The 25,807-nt window shown below is 47.6% G+C and overlaps 1 protein-coding gene across 5 annotated transcripts in view; it reads left to right on the top strand.

The window, feature by feature from the left end:
* Positions 1-1,744: 1,744 nt before the first annotated feature.
* Positions 1,745-25,807, top strand: part of LOC105490304 (large tumor suppressor kinase 2) — a 129,748-nt gene continuing 105,685 nt past the window's right edge. Inside the window, exons 1-2 of one of the 5 annotated variants that reach the window (XM_024795557.2) lie at positions 1,745-2,263; positions 19,165-19,711. In XM_024795557.2, the coding sequence (XP_024651325.1) occupies positions 19,370-19,711 (342 nt within the window). In that variant the 5' untranslated portion in view covers positions 1,745-2,263; positions 19,165-19,369. Of the gene's footprint in view, positions 2,264-18,492; positions 18,512-18,932; positions 19,037-19,164; positions 19,712-25,807 lie in introns of those variants that run through there. The other 4 variants (XR_011615090.1, XM_011755810.2, XM_011755812.3 and 1 more) reach the window with 4 other exon arrangements.

Genomic DNA, 25,807 nt, shown 5'->3' with positions numbered 1-25,807 from the left:
ATATTCCATCATTTGGATATCTACCTTTTATTTTCCTACCCCTCGACGGGACGTTTGGGGTTTTTCTCAATTTTTCACTACTGTAAACAATGTTGAAATGATCATTGTAACTGCAACATTTTTATTAGGTATTTTATGCACAAATTTTAAAGTCCATTAAATCTATTTTATAATATTTTTCATTCCACATGTGTTTTTAACATTATGTTTACATCTTTGGAGGCAGAGCAGGGGCAGGATCTTTAAACATACAACAAAAAAAGATTAGCAGCCATGTGACTTGGGGTTGGGGTGGAGGAAGTATAGTCAGCTTAAGAGTGGAAACAAGGCCAAGCATGGTGGTGCGTGCCTGTATTCCCAGCTACCCTAGAGGCTGAGGCAGGAGGATGGCTTGCGCCCAGGAGTTCAAGGCTGATGTGGGCTGCAGTAAGTTATGATTGTGCCACTGCACTCCAGCCTGGGCAACGTCTGTAAGAAAAAAAGGAAAAAATGTGGAAAGGTACATAGGTAATGCCAGTAGAGCTCAATTGCAGAATATTGGCTGGAGACTTATTTTGCTCCTAGTACTGTGCAAGATATCTGGGTAGCATACAAGATACTATCGGGAAAAAAAAAAAAAAAAGATACTACCGAAAAATGAAATTGAATTCTAAGCTGCACAATGGTTTCTTTTTTTCTTTTTCTTTTTTTTTGCACACTTCTGCTGGCAGGAAGGGATTACAGTTTGATTATCAGAGCCCAAAGAAGAGAGAAAACAGAGATCTGAGAAGATTCCCTGGAAGAGCAGAGGCCTTAAGAGACTGAAAGAGAGGAAGGAGGGGAGGAGGATGGACCAGGGACTGAAGGCTGGGTGAGACTGTCAAAATAGTGCACAGATAATGACCTCTATTACTGTTTCCCATGAGAGTAAAATTTAAAAATTTCACAAGAGTTTGTCAATTAAAGAGGAAATTGAGTTGACTTTAAAAACTATATTGACCCTCAGCATCACTTGCCACAGATGTAGGTGGTAAGAAGTACGATGTTAGGAGAGCCAGAAGTAGATTGAGTATTTGGCTTCCAGTCTATTATTTCTACTCTGAATCTTTGCACAATCCCTGCTTCTGTCCCTGTACCAGATCCAAAGTCCTCAAATGGATACTGGAGCTGTTCAAAACTCACGACCTCACTTGCTAGTATATATAGTACTATACTATTTCCTACACCAGAAAACACTTATCAGAAACAAAATATACACGGGGAGGGGAGGTTGATTACATTAAATCAGATTAAATTTGGGTGTGCATCAGACGTTCTTTTTTGTTTTTTGAGACGGAGTTTCGCTCGTTGCCCAGGCTGGAGTGCAGTGATGCGATCTCAGCTCACTGCAACCTCCACCTCCTGGGTTCCAGCGATTCTCCTGCCTCAGTCTCCCGAAGAGCTGGGATTATAGGCATGCGCCACCACGCCTGGCTAATTTTGTATTTTTAGTAGAGACGGGGTTTCTCCATGTTGGTCAGGCTGGTCTCGAACTCCCGACCTCAGGTGATCCGCCCGCCTAAACCTCTCCAAGTGCTGGGATTACAGGCGTGAGCCACCGCTCCTGGCAGACGTTCTTCTTAATTGTTTGATTCCACTGTCCCAATAGCCGTCTGTCCTTTCCTGCCCCTATTTTTACTGTCCCGCCCCTAGTTGGTAACTTGGTGGATCCTTCAGGCCTGCTTTTTTTTCCCCCCACCAAGACTGGTATGAGATACTTAAGAATAGTGACTTTAACAACAGTTACCAACTTTTAATACAAGTGCAGTCGAGAGGGCAAATACTCAAGTTTGGGGGCGGCTAGCAGAGAGTCAAATAGGTCCGAGAGGCCCCGGCGAGCTACCGCAGGCCAGCAGGGAGGCCGCGGGCAGGTGGCGGTCGAGGCCGGAGGCAGGAAGCGCGGCCGGGCGGGGCTGGGCTGAGCGGCCGCGGAGGAGCAGGGGCCGCAGGCGCCCCGCCCGGGCTGGTATGCGGCCGAGAGTGACGCGGGAGGCGGGGTCACGTGACGCCCGTGGAATGCCAACAATGTAGCGAATGTCCCACTTGGGTCTGCGCTTTGGAACCGCGGCGTGAGCGCCCCGGGAAGATGGAGCAGTCGCCGTCCACGCCACCGCCGCCGCCCGGGGCTCCCCCGTCCCTGCGGGGCCAGCAGCAGCTCCAGCCACCAGTGCCCGGTCTCCCGGCGCGCGAGGCCCGGGAGCCGCGGGCCAGGACGCCCCCGAGGGTGTAGACCGCGCCCCTGGAGGTGAGGGGGCTGGGGGCTGGGGTCGGGGCGGCCGCCGGGAGGGTGGCGAGAGTTTCCGCGAGGCGGTCGAGCCCTGCGGCTCCGCGCACCCACCACGGGGCCGAGGCTCCGGGAAGGGCGCCCGGCGGGGCGGCCGAGGAAGTTTGTCCGGACGGAGCCCTGCGCCCTGCCCCCACGGTCCGCGCCCGCCCGGAGCCGCCCCCGCCCGGCGGCGCGTCGTCCAGGCCGTGCGGAGCCCGCGGAGCCGGTTCCGGAGGAGCCGGGGAAGTTGGAGGCCGGCGTCGGGCGGGGGCAGCGGGGCTGCGCCGCTTTGTTGTGCGGCGGCGGGGGCGGCCGGGATCACGGCGGGGCAGGGGCGGTGCGGGCCGGGGGCGGTGTCCCAGATCCGAAAGGCCGTAGCGCCGGGCGCGCCTCTGCTTCCGCTGTCCCCGGGGGCTCGGCTTTCCACTAGACGCCGGGCCGGGCGCCCTTGACAGCCTCGGGACCCCCGCGTCCGGCCGCGCAGCGGTCCCACGGAGCCGGGGCCGTCCTCTCGGCCGCGCCATCGTCCCACGGGCCAATCAGTCGTTCGGAGCCCGCCCCGTTCGCCCCCGCCGGCCGCCCCGTCGTCCCGCGAGCCGACAGACCCACGGCCGTGCGGCAGCCGAGGCCGCGCCGCCCCTCAGCCCCCGTGGCTGCGCCGCCTCAGCCCCGGCCACACGTTCCCAACCCCGTTCCTCGCGGCCGCGCCGCCAGCCCGCGGGCCAGTCAGCCCCTCGGAGACCTCCGGACCTTGGGGGCGCCGTTCCTCCCGGCCGCGGGCGGCCAGGCCCTGCTCGGCGTCTCCCGGCCGGCTGCCGCGCCGACTCTGCGAGTTTGCTCACGGTCTTGGCGGGACGCGGCCCGAGCCGCGGGAGCGCTTTCGTGGCCACGCGAGCGGCGGCCGTTGCATAACACGCCATTCCCGTGCCCTAGTTTAGCGACGTGTCGGGGGCTTGGCTTTCTCCTCGGATGCGAGCTCACCTGCGCTTAGCTCGCAGCCGGACTCCGGAGATGGGGATTCTGACATCGTTCACATCTTGCCATCGCCGCCCAACTCCAGAAGTTCTGGGGAGCTTTCCCTCGGGCACGGAGTGCGGCCTGGAGCAAACCCGTTTGTAAAGTCCGAGTTTCCAGTGTCCCCAGGGGTGGGAGCGGGGGGCGAGGCGAGGAATGGACCCTGAAGAAGGTAAAACCCACCCAACCGGGGCGCCAAGCAGCCGGTAGCAGGGTCCCCAGTGAGCTCGGCGGCTGGCGGCTGTTCTGAGGCCTTTGGATGAGAAATGCTATTTTGCGAGGATAACTATGAAAGAACTTAACGTTCAGATTTTGTTGACAAAAATTTTGTTGTTGTTGTTTTGAGACAGGATCTCGCTCTGCCTCCCAGGCTGGAGGGCAGTGGCGCGATCTCAGCTCACTGCAACCTTCGTCTCCCAGGTTCAAGCGATTCTCCTGCCTCAGCCTCCCAAGTAGCTGGGATTACAGGCGCCGCCGCCAGCCCAGATAATTTTGTACTTTTAGTAGAGACGTGTTTCGCCGTGTTGGCCAGGCTGGCCCTCGAACTCCTGACCTCAGGTGATCCACCTGCCTCGTTCTCCCAGAGTGTTGGGATTACAGGCGTGAGCCACCCGCGCCCCACCTGACAAGAATTTTGAACAAGAACTTTCACATTTTCACGCTTCTCTAGGATGGATATGAGTGTTTTTTTGTTGTTGTTTTTTGTTTTTGTTTTTGAGGCGGAGTCTCGCTCTGTCCCCCAGGCTGGAGTGAGTGGTGCGATCTCAGCTCACTGCAAGCTCCGCCTCCCGGGTTCACGCCATTCTCCTGCCTCAGCCTCCCGAGTAGCTGGGACTACAGGCGCCGCCACCTCGCCCGGCTAGTTTTTTGTATTTTTAGTAGAGTCGGGGTTTCACCGTGTGAGCCAGGATGGTCTCGATCTCCTGACCTCGTGATCCGCCGACCTCTCAAAATGCTGGGATTATAGGCGAGAGCCACTGCGCCCGGCCAAGAGTGTTTTTAATGTAATAGCATTAAAAAAATTATTTCACCTTAACTACTAAGCCACAGAGTATACGTTTGGCCGGTAAATAATTCAGATTAATAGCTGAACAGCTCTTTTCACAAAGTATTCCACAAATATGTACACTTTTAGAGGAAAGTTTGCCCATATTTTAATAACAAATATACTGAAATTTGAATGCGAAATCACAAAATGTGTGTGATCTTACACAACTGTTCTGCTTAAAATTTTAACTTAGAAGATGAGGGGCCTTCCCTTAATCATGGAAAAAGTAACTCATGGCTGATTATTGGGAAATTTGTACTAAATCTTGTATATTTTTGGTAAGCTGCTTTGTATGTTTTAAGTTTTTTTTTTCTGAAATAACCGTTGTAATAAGGTAGTAACAGAAAAAAAATTCCAAAATGAGAATGTATAAACTGTTTATGACGTCTATTTAATTGTAATTAGCAAGATGTGTTACTCAGTGTCTTACAAAATTTTGTCTCATGCAGGTATAGAAGGCACTGAATGTAATAATAATAATAGAATAATGAATATACCGGCATTCCTTTGAAAATAAGTTGGTGAGCATTTAATAACTTTTCAAATCTCAGGCAGGCAGTTTAAGGTATCTGAGCAGAGGCTATCCTGTCTTGCAAAATTACCAAGGTGAATTACTAGAATCAATGAATTATAGAACTGGAAGGGATTCTTCTGGCTTCTTCATCGAGTTTGAAATAGTTTACATACTGTAAATTGGAGCCGTACATGTTCCTTAGCAAATCACAGGGTTGGTGGGAGGCGCTTTCTTTTGGTGGGAGGGGAATGCTTTTACAATAAGATTCCTTGTTATTTTAAATGCTGTGTTGTAAATAGCCAGCCCTGGGCTCCTAAACTCCACCGAGGGGCGGGGTAGGATGGGAGTTGAAGCTGATAAATTGACCATAAACAGAGGAAGGATTTTGGGAAGCTGGGTTTAGGGGAGAGGTGTTCTTTGTATTGGAAAAACCATACCAACACCAGTTTTGAAAAGCTGCTTTTATATTTTTTTAAAATCATGTGAAACTTCTAAACAGTATTTCTTACTGACTTTTTAAAAACGGCGTGAAGAAAAACAGAAGATAAATTCAAATGCATTGACTCTGTCTTGACTAACTGTTCTAAAAAGTACCGAAATATTCTGATGAACAGAAAGACGGGTAAGGCTTGATTGAAGTGACTGACCTCTAGCTCTAAACATTCTCTGAATCTTCTTTTAAAAAGTCTATTGCTTAGGGCCGGGCGCGGTGGCTCACGCCTGTAATTCCAGCACTTTGGGAGGCCGAGACGGGCGGATCACAAGGTCAGGAGATCGAGACCATCCTGGCTAACAAGGTGAAACCCCGTCTCTACTAAAAGTACAAAAAAAACTAGCCGGGCGAGGTGGCGGGCGCCTGTAGTCCCAGCTACTCGGGAGGCTGAGGTTGGAGAATGGCGTAAACCCAGGAGGCGGAGCTTGTAGTGAGCGGAGTTCGCACCACTGCACCCCAGCCTGGGTGACAGAGCAAAGACTCCGTCTCAAAAAAAAAAAAAAAAAGTCTATTGCTTAGTAATTCCTCTAGAAGGAATTGGCCTTCAAATTACACAAGTCCGGGGCATTGTTCCCATTGTACACTCGGTCACTGCTGCTCTCTGTAATGGGCTTTATTACGTAGAGTGCCCTGTGATGGCCCCAGTGTGAGGGCAGCCCTGCTTGGGCTATTCGTTTCACTGTTAGTCAGCTGTTCGCTCAGTATTTTTTTTTTTTTTTTTTTTTGAGACAGAGTCTCGCTCTGTCACCCAGGCTGGAGTGCAGTGGCCGGATCTCAGCTCACTACAAGCTCTGCCTCCCAGGTTTACGCCATTCTCCTGCCTCAGCCTCCCAAATAGCTGGGACTACAGGCGCCCGCCACCTCACCCGGCTAGTTTTTTGTATTTTTAGTAGAGACGGGGTTCCACCGTGTTAGCCAGGCTGGTCTCGATCTCCTGACCTCGTGATCCGCCCGTCTGGGCCTCCCAAAGTGCTGGGATTACAGGCTTGAGCCACCGTGCCCGTCCTCGCTCAGTATTTTTAAGGCTGATGTTATGTGGTTATTAGTTATATTTTGAAAGTATGAAGAAAGCAAGGTAATATTGGAAATAAAGACATTGGTTATGATGTTAAAATTAGAATGGAAATTTGGCATTGTTTAATGTTTGCCATTCACCCTGGGAAGACTTTGTTAGTTATCATCTAGACCATGTCAAGTTAATTGTGACAAGTGTTTTAAGTTAATTCACAAATCCTTTTTGTTTGTGTGACAATATGTGACATACATGGGAATTTTTCTGGGAGGAAAATGAAAAAATCCCGTATTTTGTAGCCATGGTTTGTATTTCTTATTAACAGTGATTGTTAGAATCTTGTGGCGTAGTTTAGATCCTAGAGACCCTTGATCAGTTAGGATGGTAAGGATCTTAAGAATGTAAGCTGGATTTTGAAAGGAGTGGGCCTCTGGAATAGTGAGCCTGGCTGCCTCTAGGCAGTTAGCTTGAGCAGGAATGCTAAGGGCCAACATGGTTCATTACTAGTTAACTCCATTCTTCCTCGGGAGTCTCACTCCTGTTTTCTCATTAAATGTACTGGCACGACACCTGCCCCCTCCCCAACATTTTTTGGCTCTTGTGTTCATCTTTCTCTCCCACATTTGAACCTTTTCATGGGAAGTTCCATCCTCCAAGAATAGCTTCACACTTTCTCCATCACATCCTAGCCCTTCAGCCTTTCTGATTTTGGTGAAATATCCCTTTCTGTAAGATACCTTCTCCAAAGAATCTCAACACCTTCCTGAAGAATTGTGCCCCTCCATGGAAGTAGGCAGGGATTCTTTGGGCAGTCACAGTATTTATTACTTAAGTCCATAGCCGTGATTTTCAAATGGGAGGGGTGTTCTAACTCCCTAGCTGGAGCATATCCAAAACTTGGAGGGGGACAGAGGAGGCAAGGCTTTCTTAACGATTGAGAACCCCTGCTGGGCTATGAACTTGAATGTAAGATGGCCCATCCTGTTGGGTCGCTTGCTATTAGGAATGCTACAAAGAACTAATAATGTATCTGCAACTTGGTCACTCCGTTGAGATAGCTTCAGTACAGACTTATATAGCTCAGTTTTTTTATGCCATTTGTATTTGCATAATGAATATCATAAAAATATCATGTACAAAGCTGTCTAATAGAGAATGTGATGGTGTCTTTTTCCCCTAGACTGTAAGCTTATGTAGAAGTGAGACCCTGGCTGGGCATGGTGGCTCATGCCCGTAATTCCAGCACTTTGGGAGGCCGAGCCAGGTGGATCGCTTGAGTCCAGGAATTCTAGATGAGCTTGGGCAACATGGCGAAACCCCATCTCATGGTAAAACTTCCCCTCAGATCTTGTCACTGCACTCCAGCCTGGGCAACCAGAGTAAGACCCTGCCCCCACTGCCCCTCCAAAAAAAAATAGACCCTATTCTACCTGGGTGAGACCTCATAGTGTCCAGCACAATGCTCAGGGCACATATGGCAATGCCAAACCCTCTGAGGCCTTGTGATGACGCTGCTATTGGAGAGTGGGAATTCTTCTAAAGTGTGTTTTCCTAGATCCCCAAAGGAATGCAATCACTGCCTTCTTCAAAGACCCTCATTATGAGAGGTAGCCCTTGGCCTGTGGCTTCCTGGCCTGGACAGTGCTGGAGTGGTACATCCACATAGTGGTTTATGATTCTGACATTTAGCATCTGGCTGGAGGCCTGGCCCGTCTGCCTGATTTAGTTTCAGCTTTGCTAGTTAATTATAGTAGGGATATGATTTAAATAATAGCTGGAATTTTAGGTCCAAGAAATCCTGCTTCAGAAAATGCCAACGTGTGTCATTAGTGCCGGTCCCATGAGGCGTTGGTTTGGTTGGTTCCTTGGTTGGTGCTTGATGTGTGTTTGGCAGCCAGTGTGGGTTTGTGAAGCACTAGGATAAATTAGAATAAAAATTCTTGAACATCTGATAGCGTTTTCCAGGATTGGATTGCGGGTTGGAATTGAGTTTGGAAGGACCAAATTAAAGGCATGCTTAAAATTTTGCTCTCACATTGTTTACACAGGTCACCTATATTAAGCATGGGATTTAGTAGTTGTCTCAGCTTTGGATTTAGAGAATGAGGTGTTTTTGTTTTGTGAGTTGTTAACAGTTTTAAAATTCGTGTTTGTGGTTTCTTATTTAAAGTATGTTTAAATCAATTGGTGATGCCAAAGAAATTTCCAAAGTTAGATTTACTTTGCTTGATATCCCCATTTTTTAAAGTCCACATCCATGAGGATCATATTTATAAAACTCTTGGTGAAAGAAAAATTTCCCATATGTGAAGTCTCATTAAAATGGTATAGTAGTATGTCAGAGTTGTTCATTTCCAGCTGCAGTCTTGACTGATGAGTATTCTCATGAAAATTCTTTCAAAAGTTCATAATTTGGTCATGAAATCAACTGTCTTCAAACTAAAGCTTAAAATACACAGTCTCAAGCTGAAAAAAATACTTTCATTCTTTTTTCATCGTTTCTAAAGTACTGAGGCAAGAACACAGTTTATCCGTAGGTACTATTTTGCGTGTTCACTGAAGACAAGGACAGCCCCTGTGGTATTCCTGGACTAGTGCCTCACTGTGGTGGGAGATGGAGAAAAAATCAGAACAGGGTGTGGGGCCCTCCCCCTACCTCCGTACCAAACAAAACCAGGTGGTAGGTTTAGGGATGTCACTGAATAATCCTCTCAACCTTTTTGTATGATTGAAATTTTTCATAAGCAGATGTTGAGGGGGGAATGGAAAAGGAAAGAAAAACCAGGACTCCTGATCTGGCTTCTGTTTAAGGACACAGCCACTTAGTATTTCTTAGCTCAGGTATAAATAGACATCGACATAGAAGTGTCCAGACTTGACCACCCTGGTTGATTTTATTATTTGAATGTTTGGGGCACCCACAGATGCTTAACACCCCAAGTGCCTCTAGGAGCGCAGCTCTGCTGTGAGTCAGTGTCTGTGTGGTGGAGGGCCAGCGGGGTGGGGAGGTGCAGCTGCCCTGGGGTTTGGACTTCGTGTGGAGACTTTGCCCTGCTATGTCCTACCCAGTCCCTAGGTCCAGTCTTCTCATTGTGTAGCTATGTTTATTTATTTATTTGTTTGTTTGTTTTTGAGATGGAGACCCGCTCTGTTGCCCAGGCTGGAGTGCAGTGGAATGACCTTGACTCACTGCAATCCCCGCCTCCGCGGTTCGAGCGATTTCCAGCTAAGTTTTGCATTTTTAGTAGAGGGGGATTTTGCCATGTTGGGCAGGCTGGTCTTGAACTCCTGACCTCAAGTGATCTGCCTGTCTCCGGGTCCCAAAGTGCTAGGATTATAGGTGTGAGCCACTATGCCCAGCCATGTAGCTATGTTTAAAAAGGGAGCTGTTGTTCAAACGAGTTTGCTAAACAGGAGTAGTTAGGAGACTTTTTTCCCCATTTTTAAAATTGAGGAAAAATATACATACTATTTATCCTTTTAACCATTCATAAGTATACAGTTTAGTTAAGTGGCATTAAATGCATCATTACTGGAAACATCACCACTGTCTATATATAAGACTTTTTCATCATCCCAAACAAAAACTGTACCCCTTAAATAAAAATTCCCTGTTCACCTTGCTTCTGGTAATCTCTCTTCTTTCTGTCTCTATGAATTTGCATACTGGAGGTAACTCACATAACTGGAATCATACAATATTTCCTTTTTGTGTTTGGCATATTTCACTTAGCAAAATGTTCTTGAAGTTCATCTTTATTGTTGCATATGACAGGATTTCCTTCCTTTTTATAGCTGAATAATATACCATAGTCCTGCGACTTTTGTTCTATGAAGCTCCCTCGGGCACATTTCATTTAGACCTGCATGTTAAACTTCAGAGAAGGCACTGCTGTTGATTGAGGCTTCGTTCTCCTCATCACCTTAGACCTTTGGGGTGACACTGGCAGGCTTTGTCCTCATTGTGGAACTGAGGATGCAGACTCGGTGCGAAGTGACTGCCTGTGTCTTTCAACAGATGTTGCATGGGCCTGCGTGCACATGCCCAGGAGTAGATGGGGGTAAACCAAACAGGATGCTCCTGCCCTCATGGTGCTATCAGTTTCTTCAAGAGGAAGACACCAGCCAGTGATGGTGCTGTGGGAAGGGCTGGGAGTGAACATGTGTGGGCCCTTAGATTGGGGAGGTCAGGAAGGTCCTTCTGCGGGAGGGTCCTAGGCTGAGGTTCTAGGAGTAGGAGTGAGCCAGGCAGGTGGGGTTGGGTTGGGCTTTGCTTTGCTTTTTTTTTTTTTTGGAGGCAGAGTCTCACTGTGTTGCCAGACTGGAGTGCAGTGGCATGATCTCGGCTCACTGCATTCTCCGCCTCCTGGGTTCAAGCAATTCTCCTGACTCAGCCTCCTGAGTAGCTGGGACTACAGTCGTGTGCCACCACGCCCAGCTAATTTTTGTATATTTAGTAGAGACGGGGTTTCACCATGTTGGCCAGGATTGTCTCCATCTCCTCACCTTGTGATCTGCCCGCCTCAGCCTCCCAAAGTGCTGGGATTACAGGCATGAGCCATCGTGCCTGGCCCAGGGTTAGAGTTTTCTAGTTGAGAGAAAGGTTTTGCAAGGTGGGGAGGACAGGATGCGTTGGTGCGTTTGACATGCACAGGATCACAGAGTCAACCCAGACCTGGCGTTTGAGCTGCGGTCAGCATCTTGAGGCTCAGACGCTACTCAGAACTGAGCAACCTGGCGCCTGGCTGCAGGCACATTTCGGAGAGGAATGACTTAAGCTTTTCTTCTCTGTGCTTTTCTATCTTTACAGTTAAAAGAAAGCTACTTTAACTTTCTTTTTTTTTTTTTAGCCAACGCAGACATTATTGAACTGACCTCTATTTACTGCTTCACATTAATTTTCATGTAATTTTATTTTCTTAAGTACAAGCAACTCATTAAATTAAAAAATGTTCAGTTTAACACTGTCTCTATTTTTCCAGTATGTAGACAGACAGACACACACACTCTCTCTCTCTCTCAGTCCTTCATTAAGACAATGACTGATAATTTTTGTCTTAAAAGGAAGAGTTATCACCCCCTGATCTACATTCTATGTTCTATATTCTTGCCTTATTTTCCTCTTCCCCTGCTCCTTTAACTTTCTAAGCATCATTCTCAAACACTGATTTAAAGAGGAGTCACTTGGCTGGGCGCGGTAGCCTGCGCCTGTTATCCCAGCACTTTGGGAGGCTGAACCAGGTGGATCACTTGAGATTAGGAGTTCGAGACCAGCCTGGGCAACAGGGTGAAACCTCGTCTCTGCTAAAAATACAAACATTAACCGGGTGTGGTGGTGCACGCCTGTAATCTCAGTTACTCAGATGGCTGAGGCACAAGAATCGCTTGAACCTGGGAGGTGGAGGTTGCAATGAGCTGAGATTGAGCCACTGCACTCCAGTCTAGGCGACAGAGTGAGACTCTCTCAAAAAAATAAAATATAAAAAGGAGTCACTTGGAGCAAGCATGGAATACCTGTTTCTGTGCTCAGTTTGGTAATTTTTCCGTGCTCTTAGCTCCTGGCCTTATTAAACCTTTTTTGTCTAACTTATCATAAATCCTTAATTAGTAATGGTGATAATTGATCAGCGTGTCATGCATTACAGATTGAGCCTGCTGTCACGCACAGCACACTGTGATCCTCAGGGCAAGCCTGTCAGGTAGACAGTAGCGGGTGTTAGACCCTTGGTACCGTGCTGGAGCTTGAAACTCAGCAAGGTTAAGTGACAGGCTCAGACCACACCATCAGTGCCAGAGCTGGGGAAGGACCTGGGCCTCCCACCTCCAGCCACTTCTTTAACACTGCACACCCAGTTTTTAGTGAGCTTCCCCACCCTGTGCTTTTTAAACAGGGTCTCGCTCTGACTCCCAGGCTGGAGTGCAATAGTGCGACCTTGACTCATTGCAGCCTCTACCTCCTGGGTTTAAGTGATTCTCCCATCTCAACCTCCTGAGGAGCTGGGACCATAGGTGTGCCTCTACACCAGCTAATTATTTAATTACTTTTAGAAACGCCATCTCCCTGTGTTGCCCAGGTTGGTCTCCAGTTCCTTGGCTCAAGCAGTCCTCCCGCCTTGGCCTCCCAAAGTGCTAGGATTACATGTGTGAGCCACTGAACCCAGCCTGCCCTGTGCTTTTTCACCTTTGGTCACTGCCCTCCTCCTCCACCACTGATGCTGCTCTCCTGGTGGGCCGCATTGTCCACACAGGTGAGGTTTCCTGGCTCAGAGAATGGCACCACCACTGGCCCCAGTTTTCAAACCAGCAACTTGGGCTCGTCTTTCATATCAGTCCTTTCCAGTGAGCATCACTTACTCCTGTGAGTTCTACCTCTTAGTGCTATTGAATGCACCCACCTTTCTTTCTTTCTTTTTTTTTTTTTTTTTATTTGAGAAGGAGTCTCGCTCTGTCACCCAGGCTGGAGTGCAGTGGCGCAATCTTGGCTCACTGCAAGCTCCGCCTCCCAGGTTCACACTATTCTCCTGCCTCAGCCTCCCAAGTAGCTGGGGCTACAGGCACCCACCACCAAGCCCCGCTAATTTTTTGTATTTTTAGTAGAGACAGGGTTTCACCGTGTTAGCCAGGATGGTCTCGATCTCCTGACCTCGTGATCTGCCCACCTCGGCCTCCCAAAGTGCTGGGATTACAGGCGTGAGCCACCGCACCCGGCCAAATGCACCCACTTTTCTCTGTCCTGTAACTACTCTCTGTTTCAGATCCCCATAATTCTTTGGGCAAACTTCCATTATGACACATGGTATAGCGTATTTATATAATTGATTTTCTCCTGCCTTCTCATCTTGAGCTATGAGATCCTTAAAGTCAGAGGCGAATCAGTCTTTCTGCATCCTCAGGACCAAGTAACAGAAACACCTTGTGTGGGTGTTCAGGTGGTGCACTGCTCAAAGGCCCTACATATAAGAGGGCTCGTCTCATGTCACATGTATACAGATTTATATGAGGGCATGTGCAATCTACTTGGAGACTTTTAGCCACTCACAGAAGACCTGGGTGATAGTAGAGACTCACCCCCCTGACACAGCATATGTGTCACACATCTTCTAGAGCGCACACATGATCACCCTTGTACTAAGACTGTTTCTTTCTCTCCTATGCCTCAGGGGTCCTGTTCCCGCCCCCCATTTGACTCAGCCTTTTCCCGCCCCCCTCATGTGGCTGTGGTATCAAGGCGTGTCTATGCGTGGGCCAGGGCCTCTGCCCACCAGGCTCCGGAAAGCTCCCCAGGGAAAATTGTTGGTACTGTACAATAATATAGTAACAAAAAACTTCTTGGGGAAGGGGTGCCTTTTTACAGTCTCTTCAGGGGCTCTGCCAGTCACTCTTCAGCAAGTATTTTTACTGGGAAGTATTTGGCACGGCGGTGGAAGCAAGGCCTTGAGCTGGGCACCCATGCTGCAGCTCCTCACAGCTCTGGGCCTGGAGCCATGGCAGTCTGAGTGGCAGCGGCGCCATTTATAATAGCCCAGACCAGGAGCAACCTAAACGTCCGTTAGGTAGAATGGATGCATAAGTTATGGTGTATTTGTACAAGGGGATATTACTCCACAGTGACAACTGACAGGCTTCTGCTATACACCACGTGTATGAATATGTGTTGAACGAAATGTGCTGAACTGCAGAGTAGAGATTGCATAATTCCTTGGGTATACGGTTCAAAAACTGGTCAGACTAATCCTTGGTGTTAGATGTCACGAAGGTGTCTCCCCTCGAGTGTTCCCCTTGGTCTGTGGGGGCCAGGGCTTGTGGGGTTGTGATGATACACTTCTTTTTTTTTTTTTTTTTTTTTTTGAGACGGAGTCTCGCTCTGTCGCCCAGGCTGGAGTGCAGTGGCCGGATCTCAGCTCACTGCAAGCTCCGACTCCCGGGTTCCCGCCATTCTCCTGCCTCAGCCTCCCGAGTAGCTGGGACTACAGGCGCCCGCCACCTCGCCCGGCTAGTTTTTTTTTGTATTTTTTAGTAGAGACGGGGTTTCACCGTGTTAGCCAGGATGGTCTCGATCTCCTGACCTCATGATCCGCCCGTCTCGGCCTCCCAAAGTGCTGGGATTACAGGCTTGAGCCACCGCGCCTGGCCGATACACTTCTTGATCTGGACGCTGGTTACAAGAGTGTGTTCTCTTGGTGAACATTTGTTAAAAAATATATGTTAAATAAGTGGATTGCCCCTGCCTCCTCCACCCCCAAGAGCCTTACTGTTCCTCCTGGCTTTCAGCGGCTTCCGTTCTATTTATTTGTTTGTTTGTTTCTTTGACAGAGTCTCCCTCTGTCACCCAGACTGGAGTGCAGTGGCGCAATCTCAGCTCACTGCAGACTCCGCCTCCTGGGTTCAAGGGATGCTCCTGCCTCAGCCTCCCGAGTAGCTGGACTACAGGGGTGTGCCGCCACACCTGGCTAATTTTTGTATTTTTTTTTTTTTTGAGACAGAGTCTCGCTCTGTCGCCCAGGCTGGAGTGCAGTGGCCGGATCTCAGCTCACTGCAAGCTCCGCCTCCCAGGTTTACGCCATTCTCCTGCCTCAGCCTCCCGAGTAGCTGGGACTACAGGCGCCGCCACCCCGCCCGGCTAGTTTTTTGTATTTTTTTAGTAGAGACGGGGTTTCACCAAATTAGCCAGGATGGTCTCGATCTCCTGACCTTGTGATCCGCCCGTCTCGGCCTCCCAAAGTGCTGGGATTACAGGCTTGAGCCACTGCGCCCGGCCGTATTTTTAGTAGAGACAGGGTTTCACTATGTTGGCCAGGCTGGTCTCAAACTCCTGACCTGAAGTGATCTGCCCACCTCGGCGTCCGAAAGAGCTGGGATTATAGGCCTGAGCCACAGCGCCCGGCCAGCTTCCCTTCTTTAGAGCAGATTTCAGAGAGAGCTTTCCAGCCTCAGAGTCAACCAGGACCTCCTTCAGCCACCCCCAGCTCCCTTCTGTCTGCTCGTGTGATGGGGGAGAGGACATCCCTGCATCCTGGCTTTAACATGGAACTTTCTCATGGTTCTTTTTCTTCAGTCTGGATTGTCTCTTGTGGCTCTTGCCCTTTCATAGCTGAGTGGAAAGCAGCTTGCCCCTTCTGTGCCGTGCTAATATCACTGCTGGTAAAAAGAGACATATCACAGATGGCTGCTCCTCTAAGGAATGTGAGTGAGCCGCGAGGGCCTTCAGCCATCCACTCACCTGGTAGCTCCATTTCATGGCTGAGCAGGCAGGCCATTGGCTGGGCAAATGCCCCATACGCAGATGCCAGCATCCCCTCCCCACCACCCCGCATCTGTGCCTTTCATTCCAGACCTGAAACCCCTTCCCCTTGCTCCCCGGGGCTGCTGCTCCTCACCCAGGAAGTGCTGCACTTGTCCGTTCTAGCCCACCTTCCACTCAGGCCGTGTCACTTGTTAGCTGAACCATAGACAGTGGCTGCCCATCCTCTGCACTGAGTGCAGACTCAACATGGCCGCGAATTGAGCCTCTGGGGACTTCTGTGGTTTCATCCCACAGGCCCCCCCAACCCTTTCCACCTCCCCCTACCCCCCAGTCCTTTGACCTCCTGTATCTCCAGGAAGAGCCTGAACTGCACAGACCTGAACGTGGTAGGTGGAGCCTAAAGGCTTCTTTGCATATGCTGTTCCCTCTAGCTGGATTTCCATTCCTCCTGACACTCAGGTCTAATTATTTCTACCTTAGAGCTCTTTCTTTTTTATTCTCCAGGTATCTCTCTTTTTTTGAAGCTGTTTATTTGCCTGCCTCACCCCAGCATTCACTTGACAGTAAACTTGCTGAAGCCGAGATTTTGTTTTCATTTATCCTATCAGTGCCTGAGATTCAGTAAGTTTTTTTTGTTTTTGTTTATTTATTTATTTTTTTTGAGATGGAGTTTCGCTCTTGTTGCCCAGGCTGGAGTGCAATGGTGCGATCTCGGCTCACTGCAACCCCTGCCTCCCTGGTTCAAGTGATGCACCTGCCACCATGCCTGGCTAATTTTTTTATTTTTAGTTAGTAGAGACAGGGTTTCACTATATGTGGGCCAGGCTGGTCTCAAACTCCTGACCTCAGGTGATCTGCCCGCCTTGGCCTCCCCAAGTGGCTGGGGTTACAGGCGTGAGCCACTGCGCCCGGCCTTGAGTAGGTATTTAATAAATGTTTGTAGGGTAGATAGAGAGTGGATGGGCTAGATGAGTAGATGGCCGAGTGAATGTTCTGGACGTGAAGAAACTCTCCGCATATTGTCAGGCCCTCTCTTGCATTGATCGTTCTTGTGAAGATAGCATGGCTGTGTTTTCTCTATTTTAGTTTTCAAAGAAAGGGAAGAAAACTAAAGATTGGAAACAAAGTGATTTGTGTGAATTCCTATAGGAAAAGAAAGAACTCTTCTGCCTCTTCCCGGCCATACCGAGTCACTCCTAGCATCCTGCATACTGCTTGGCATCACGTTGAGAACCTCTCCGTTTTTGTTGGAATGTGAAGCTATGGTTTTACAAAGTTAGGTATTTCAAAACAGATGCTTAGAGCACAAAGTCACTGAAATGAGTGTGGCTGCAATATGCCCCATTTTACACCAATTAAGCAGAGCTCTAGGCTTCTGGTAGGTGGCCAGTACAGGCCCCAGGGGATCTGGGCTGTACCTGGATCTAATAGCTCGATATCTGCACAGTCTTAACACAGTCATTTTAGTGACTTTACCATATTATATTGTGTATTAAAATAGAGATTTCATGTTGAGAAATTTGTTTAGTCTCTCTTTTACCTTCTAAATGGAATCTTCTCACAATTACATTGAGAAAGGGGATAGTTAAAATGCTTACAATCCCCTTCCCATCTAAGCAAGGACTAGTAATTCAAATGTCATCTCTTAGTGTTTGCTATTACGTATGGTTGTGTGATAGATCTATGTAGATTAACTCTTTGAGCTGCACCTGACACGTAGTAAGGGTGGGTGAATGTTAGCTATCCTTTTTTTTTTATCCGCTTGAAAAAGTCTGTGAAGCTGGGTCACGGTTTACAGTTACAAAGTTCCTTACGTAAGCTGAGCATCCAGATCCCTCTGCCCATCCCCGTTTAAAGGGTATTCTTTTTGGATCAGTTGTTCTTGATTTTATTAGAACTCAAAATGATTATCCTTCGAAATCTGCTTATTGAGTTCTATGGAGTAAGGGGATTGGGTAAGGGAAGGGGCAGCCACTAAGGGCTTTGGCACGGTGTGGGGTGCTGGCTCTGCCTTTCCCACCAGCGGGCACCTTGCCTGAGCTAGGGCAGCTGGTTAGATAAACAGTTGCCACGGGGTGAAGAATAGGGAGGGTGTTGTGTGTCCCAAGTACCGCAGGACCTGGTACCCTTGTCATCTGACCCGGTGCTCACCACTGTCCTAAGCATCCGTCCCTATTACATAGCAGGGAGTGTGGGGCTGAGGGAGGCCAAGGGACTGGTCCATGGTCACGCAGCCTTGTGACAAGTGACCTGTGCTGGCTGCTGAGGTCAACTCAGATCAACTTGGGCTGGATTTTGCTTTCTGAATCAAAGAACAGCAGAGTAGGCCGTGCACTAGGCCTGGAGTAGGTAGAATTTACTCTTGGAAAGTGCCTTTGTGACATCACATTCCGCATAACAAGGCCATTTCCATGCTGAAGTCGTAGTTCTGGACTCATAACTCTTATCCACATGATCATTGGACGTTCGTGTGGCCATAGTGCACTCTGAGAAGTTTCCTACATGCTGTTACCAGTCCCCTTCCATGTCAGTATCAGTTGCTACAAGAAAGAAATTTTGGCCGGGCGCGGTGGCTCAAGCCTGTAATCCCAGCACTTTGGGAGGCTGAGACGGGCGGATCACGAGGTCAGGAGATCGAGACCATCCTGGCTAACACGGTGAAACTCCGTCTCTACTAAAAAACACAAAAAACTAGCCGGGCGAAGTGGCGGGCGCCTGTGGTCCCAGCTACTCGGGAGGCTGAGGCAGGAGAATGGCGTGAACCCGGGAGGCGGAGCTTGCAGTGAGCTGAGATCCGGCCACTGCACTCCAGCCTGGGCGACAGAGCCAGACTCAGTCTCAAAAAAAAAAAAAAAAAAAAAAAAAAAGAAATTTTAATTTTACTATTTAGGTCCAAATGCTGGTAAGTGGCCACCTTGTAAAAAATCAAGGAAGTAGTTACCTTCAAAGTCTCATGATGTGTGTGTGAAAACTGCAGTTGAAACATTTGCAACATAGGACTCTTTTAACGTGACAGACTTTGGGTGTCTTTTAGGAAATTGGGAGGGTTTTATAAGGAGAAGTTCAGAAAGTTTTCTAAAAAGATATGGAAGGACCACATCTCATGTGAAGGGAGAGGTTAGTAAAGCCATGGGGATGAAGTACAAGGAGTTGATTGGTTATTAGGAACAAGCCAGAAATCCAAGATCCCATGTAGAACATTTAACTCTAAATACTCCTCAAGCTGTGGGTTTCAAAATAAAATTTTATTATAATGAAATGTTTTAAATGAGCTGTCAGTTGTTGATACTACTGTTCTTGCCCTGAGTTGAATATTTATAGCGATTTACTTTGTTGCAGATTACGTATTACAGGAAACATTTTGGGACAGCCCTAGATGTCATGTGCTCTAACCATGGTTGAACAGTATTTTTGTCATTTCTGAGAGGTGATGCGTTCTTTCTTTTCTTTCCAAGTGGTATATTTCCGCGATCACTGTTCGTTTCTGAAAAATAGCATTAACATTGTGTGAAAACGACAAATGAACATTTCTCTTCCATTTATTTTCTTTTTCAGAGAGTGATGATCTTCAAAATGAAGACTTTGGAAAATTTTAGGTTCTCCATAGGAACTACAAAAATTGAAGGAAAGAACATTTTCAAAAGGAAATTATTTTGAAAGTATGTTTACAACAAACTGATACTATTGACAGTTTTTTTAAAAAAAATAATAAAACACTTTAAGAAGATTGTATTTATGGTAAAAGGAAACTGGACTAACAATGAGGCCAAAGACTTTTCCTGCCACAACTTATTCTGGAAATAGCCGGCAGCGACTGCAGGAGATCCGTGAGGGGTTAAAGCAGCCATCCAAGTCTTCGGCTCAGGGGCTACCCGTGGGCCCAAACAGTGACACTTCCCTGGATGCCAAAGTCCTGGGGAGCAAAGATGCCGCCAGACAGCAGCAGCAGATGAGAGCCACCCCAAAGTTCGGACCTTATCAGAAAGCCTTGAGGGAAATCAGATATTCCTTGTTGCCTTTTGCTAATGAATCAGGCACCTCTGCAGCTGCAGAAGTGAACCGGCAAATGCTGCAGGAACTGGTGAACGCAGGATGCGACCAGGTGGGTACAGGCCTCCACAAGGCCGTGTGCAGAGGCAGCTGTGGGACAGCTGGGGCAGTCAGAATGGTCTGGCAACTACTTGAAGGCTTTGAATTGGTTACTACTTATACAAGTGTTTCTAGGTTAAAAATCCAAGGCCCTTGGCCGGGCGCGGTGGCTCAAGCCTGTAATCCCAGCACTTTGGGAGGCCGAGACGGGCGGATCACGAGGTCAGGAGATCGAGACCATCCTGGCTAACACGGTGAAACCCCGTCTCTACTAAAAAATACAAAAAACTAGCCGGGCGAAGTGGCGGGTGCCTGTAGTCCCAGCTACTCGGGAGGCTGAGGCAGGAGAATGGCGTGAACCCGAGAGGAGGAGCTTGCAGTGAGCTGAGATCCGGCCACTGCACTCCAGCCTGGGGGACAGAGCAAGACTCCATCTCAAAAAAAAAAAAAAAAAATCCAAGGCCCTTTTAACATATAATTGAACTCACAATGGAAGGTTCTCTACCTTCTCTCTCTGAAAGGGTCTTTTGAGCTGCTTTTCCTTTTCAGGCGAGATCCAGAAGTTGCTGAGGTCTCCTGAAATTGTAACGTGTATTTTTCTGTTCCGTTCTTGTGGAGATGAAAAGGGCTTTCATGCTTAGCCCCTTTTTTTTGGTGTTTATTCGGGTTATTCTGAGCTGTCGTGTAAAGAGACTGGCTTCCCTTTTCTTGTTTTGGTTTGTGCATTTTTTTTTTTCTTCTAGAAATGGGAGGGTTGAGCAACATGCATTGGGTATTCTCTGACTCAGTTTTCTCCTATTTAAAAAAATAGTGTATGTGCTGTTACAGGGGGTGTAAGTATTAACATGTTCAGGAAATGAGAAAAAACTAGAAAGAAAAAGCTTGAGAAATCGTCAGAATTGTGGCAACACAGTCTCACGTTTTAGTTGTTTAGGATTAAAGGATACATTAGTGGAGGTGGCACCAGTTTGTACGTTAATACACAACTTACAGCAATGAGTGTGGTGACTCACACCTGTAATCCCAGCACTTTGGGAGGCCAGACAAGAAGATCACTTGAGGCCAGGAGTTTGAGACCAGCCTGGACAATATAGCGAGACTCCCTGTCTCTACAAAAAATAAAACGCTGGACGTGGTGGTGTGCACCTGTAGTCCCAACTACTTGGGATGCTGAGGCAGGCGGGATCGCTTGAGCCTAGGAGTTTGAGGCTGCGGTGAGCTGTGATAGCCACTGCACTCCAAGCCTGGTTAACGGAGCGAGACCCTATCTCTATTTAAAACACACACACACACACACACACACACACACACACACCCCTACACCTCATAGCCATACATTTATGATCTCTTAGCCGTTCATACACCTGAATAAAATCCAAGTTCAGGGACAGGACCATATAAAATGGAACTAGTGTCCAACCAGGTAAAAATGTAATTAGTGAAATGTAACAGGTAAAAACATAATTGCATTATGAAATGATTCATGAAAGCTAGTGCTTTATTACAATCTGTCATCTTAAAAATTATAGTTGCACGAAGCAGAAATAAGCTAAGTATTTTTGGTGCCTTGGAAGAGTAGTAAGATTTCATGCTCAAAGCATGTTAGAATGGCCCAAGCACTGCTGGTTTCTTAGAAATAACCTAATTACATACTCCTGGCGTTGCAGTCGCAGGAAAAGGCTAACAGTGTTATTTGTTATTTCCAAAACCAATCTCCATCCTCTTGTAGTTTATTACCGTAGACCTTACATTTCTCAGAGGAGATGTTTGTGAAATGAATCCTGCTGTTTTGTAGGGGGCTTCCTCGATACTTTGGGCCATACTGGGATTAACTTGTATATAGTGAGCGTTGTTACGTTGAGCTGCTTTGATAAAGCACAGGGTTGTGAGTAATGTGGTGCAGAGTGTTTCAGCAGTGAAGCTGACAGCAAAGCCACAGCCATTCTCATTGTGAAAGCATGAAGTTAAATATGCTGCCAAGCACCATCCCTTGATGTACAGAACCCAGCAGTTTTGAAAGTAGGAAAGCAGCAGTCCTGGGGAAATCTGGAGTAAGATTGCAGAGAAACTTTCGGGCCAACAGCAGAGCTTAAAATCTCCTGTAAATCACTTGCAGACAAAGGAGGCAAGCGGAGCCCCTGTGTTCTTTGCAGTTGTGTTTCAGCTGTGAGAAAAAGAAACAAGTCAAGCAAATAATCCCAAATGCAGGTGGGATCTTATTAGGTAAAATCCATTAGTGATAATTATAGTGCAAGAAGTAATAAAGCCAGGGCTGTTTGCAATACAGAAACACACAAATACAATACAAGTAGGGATCATGACACCGATGAAGTTTCCATCAGCATTTAATTTATGTTAATTGCTAGCAGAAAGGCCTCCATTTACCATATTTAATGCCCTTGAAATAATTCAGTCAGTTTGGTGTGTGGTGTTACTTTATAACTTAAAACAGCTGTGCCTCCACCTTTCCCCTCCAACTCCCATTTCTTGGTCTGGATAAAAAATGCATTTGCTTTCAGAAAATTCAGGTAGGAAAGTCATCATGTGAACCCAAATAATAAGAGAGAAAAAGATAACAGTACCTTTGGAGTTGTATGTGTCTGTTTGTTAAAAAGATGATCTGAATTCAGTATAATAGAGTTCTTTTTTTTTAAGATGGTGTCTTGCTCTGTCGCCCAGGCTGGAGTGCAGTGGCGTCATCTTGGCTCACTGCAGCCTCGGCTCCTGGGTTCAAGCAATTCTCCTGCCTCAGCCTCCATGTAGCTGGGTTACAGGCACACGACAGCACGCCTGGCTAATTTTTGTATTTTTAGCAGAGATGGGGTTTCATCATGTTGGCTAGGCTGGTCTCAAACTCCTGACCTCAAGTGATCTGCCTGCTTCAGCCTCCCAAGGTGCTGGGATTACAGGCGTGTATCACCATGTCTGTCTGAGAGTTCCTATTGTTGCAGCTTTTCTCCCTTTCACTCCTACTGTTTTTTGTTTTTGTTTGTTTTTGTTTTTGGTTTTGGTTTTTGAGGTGGAGTCTCACTCTGTCACCCAGGCTGGAGTGCAGTGGCACGGTATGGGCTCACTGCAACTTCTGCCTCCGGGGTTCAAGGGATTATCCTGCCTCAGCCTCCCGAGTAGCTGGGACTACAGGCGCCCGCCACCATGCCCGGCTAATTTTTTGTATTTTTAGTAGAGATGGGGTTTCACCGTGTTAGCCAGGATGATCTCAATCTCCTGACCTCGTGATCTGCCCGCCTTGGCCTCCCAAAGTGCTGGGATTACAGGCATGAGTTACCGCGCACGCCCAGCCACTCCTACTGTTTTGTTTAAGAGGGTTTTGCTCTGTTGCCCAGGTTGAAGTGCAGTGGTGAGGTCACTGCTCACTGAAGCCTCGACCTTCTGGGCTCAAGCGATTCTCCTACCTCAGCCTCCCAAGTAGCTGGGACTACAGACGTGCCACCACGTCTGGCCAGTTTTCAAATTTTTTTCTGGAGATGGTATCTCGCTATGTTACCCAGGCTGGTCTGGAACTTCTGGACTCAAGCAATCTGCCTGCCTTAACCTCCCACAGTGCTAGGATTATAAGTTCAAGCCACCACACCCAGCCTTAACTTTTTATTAAAGTAAAATTTACTTTAAAAAAAGTACACAATTTCTAAGCACACAGCATAGTGAATTTTCACGTATTAAACCCACCCATGTAACTAGCATGTTTGAGTATATTTTTAATTAAAATACTTTAACATGGAAATTTCTGGAAAAAGTAAAAAACTTTAGGGTATTTTCTGTGTAAGGTTATAACGTGTATGTCAAATGATATGTTTATTAATCTTTTGCACATAAATTACTGAAGACTTAAGAAAATTCCTGTAGAATAAAAACTAGGCCACTAGATTAATATTTCTTATGGGAGGAGCTGCTCTTTAAATATAGATTTAAGGAATCGGAAAGGTAAGTCTTTTCGTTATGGGTATCATATTTTGAGTGTCGGATAGTTATTGGCATAAGTGACCATTTAAATTTGCATTTAAGTATGCAAAACATTTCTGTTCCACGGAAGCCTGGGACTTGCTTTCTCTGTCCAGTTGCAGTGGAGCATCTGCATGGTGTGGGTAGGGGGGTGTCATCAGCTCACTGCACTCCCTGCTCTTAATTATGGCACTCAGGATGGTGCCTCTGAGTCCTGTGAGAATGAGGTTCCAATTCAGTAACTCCCAGGGGAGGCCCATGGCCCCTGGACCCCTCAGAATAGCAAAGCACTTTGCCACGTGGTGCCCTCTGGGAGGACTTTCTTTGGATGCGAGGACTAGGAAAGGGTTCTGCTTTCCTTGAGAAACTGGCATGTGCTTTTTCTCGTGGCCGGCCTGTATCCTGCCCGTCCACCCTTCCTCTGATCTGCTGAGGGGTGCCCAGTCTGTGGCTCAGCGTTGATACATTGTCCTGGTCCTGAATACTGTGTTGGCTGTAATTTCCTAATCCTGATTAATCCAGTTCTTTCCCCCACTTTATCATGTTTAAGTGATTTAAAACTTCAATGGAATGAGGGTAGGGAAGAAATGTAAATAAACAAACAAACGGATAAACTGATTATATTAGACCAAATAAGGAAAGGCGTAAAGAAGACAGCCAGTGGTGAGGATGTGCACTGAGAGGCAGGCTTCCTGAGAACAGCGGCCACGCCAGCCTCTCAGTGAATCAGGGGCGATCTGCTTAATAAGAAAAGGGATTGAATTCTTCACATTCTCAAGCCAAAACGTGCAGAAAAAGCAAGCCTTCTCCACTCACCACACAAGTGCAGACCCAGGCCTTTGCCAACCTAGATAGCACTGCAAAGGGGTGAGACCCTCTGGGGCACGTGGGGTCTCACAGGAATGAGGACTGGTGTTGGCAGAGGCCCTGTGTGTGACACTGTCCTAAGCGTTTGCCATGTGTCATCTCCTCAGAACAGCACAGCAGGGGGAGATGGGTTCTAGTTGGCCCAGTGTTTTAGAAGAAACTGGCTGAGGGCATGAAAATGTGTCAGGCAGGTGACTCAAGCTCTCCCCTGCCTACCGGAGCCTTTCCTGACCTGCGTGCAGGGTCCTTGTCAGATGTACCCTTCACACATCCAGAACGAGCGGCAGGTCTGAGGAAGGAGTTCAGCACTCCCGCAGAGTGGCCATTTCGCTCTCCATCTTTTGGTGTCCAGTGTATGCATTGCTAGCTCATCGCTGGATAGCTGCTGCTGCCTTTTTAAGTTCTGTGGATATTTCAACCTAAAAGGAAGAGGCTGAGGCAAAATTAATAGAAGTAGAGAGTTTATTTGGGCCAAGTTGAGGACTGCAACCCTGGAGCATAGATTCAGGTTGCCTTGGACACACACTGTGATGAACCGCAGTTACAGGTGAATTTTTATTCCAGCCTGGGTGACAGAGTGAGGTCTCATCTCAAAAAACAAACAAATAAATATAAATAAAGGCAAAAAGGGGGCAGGGAGTGGGCTGAAACAAAGTTGTTTGTGAGGAATTCTCATTGGCTTACACAAATAACATTGATTTAGTGATTGGCTATACATCGTCAAGCTGTAGGGTGTGGGTTATAGTGTCCAGTGTGGCATTATTAGGTTAATTTATAGCCACTGTGGCAACAGCAGGCAGTTTCAAAAAGTGAACACGTGGCCAGGCGCGCTGGCTCACGCCTGTAATCCCAGCACTTTGGGAGGCCAAGACGGGCAGATCGTGAGGTCAGGAGATCAAGACCATCCTCGCTAACACCGTGAAACCCCGTCTCTACTAAAAATACAGAAAAATTAGCCAAAAAAATTGGGCGTGGTGGCAGGTGCCTGTAGTCCCAGCTACTTGGGAGGCTGAGGCAGGAAAATGGTGTGAACCCAGGAGGTGGAGCTTGCAGTGAGCCGAGATCTCGCCACTGCACTCCAGCCTGGGCAACAGAGTGAGACTCCACCCAAAAAAAAAAAAAAAAAGTGAATACATGCCTCAAGGGGGAAGTAGAATGTGATTGTTCTCTCAGTTTAATGTTTCTCTGGGCCCAGTAATGTAAAAGGACTCCAGATTCCTCAGATAAGAATTCTTTTCTCATTTCCATCCTCATAGGGGTTGCTTCTCTTTTCCCTCATGTC

The sequence above is a fragment of the Macaca nemestrina genome, chromosome 16, assembly GCF_043159975.1.
Source record: "Macaca nemestrina isolate mMacNem1 chromosome 16, mMacNem.hap1, whole genome shotgun sequence".
Taxonomy (NCBI): Eukaryota; Metazoa; Chordata; class Mammalia; order Primates; family Cercopithecidae; genus Macaca; species Macaca nemestrina.
The sequence above is the reverse complement of the archived record's forward strand: the minus strand, read 5'-3'. Positions and strand labels throughout refer to the sequence as shown.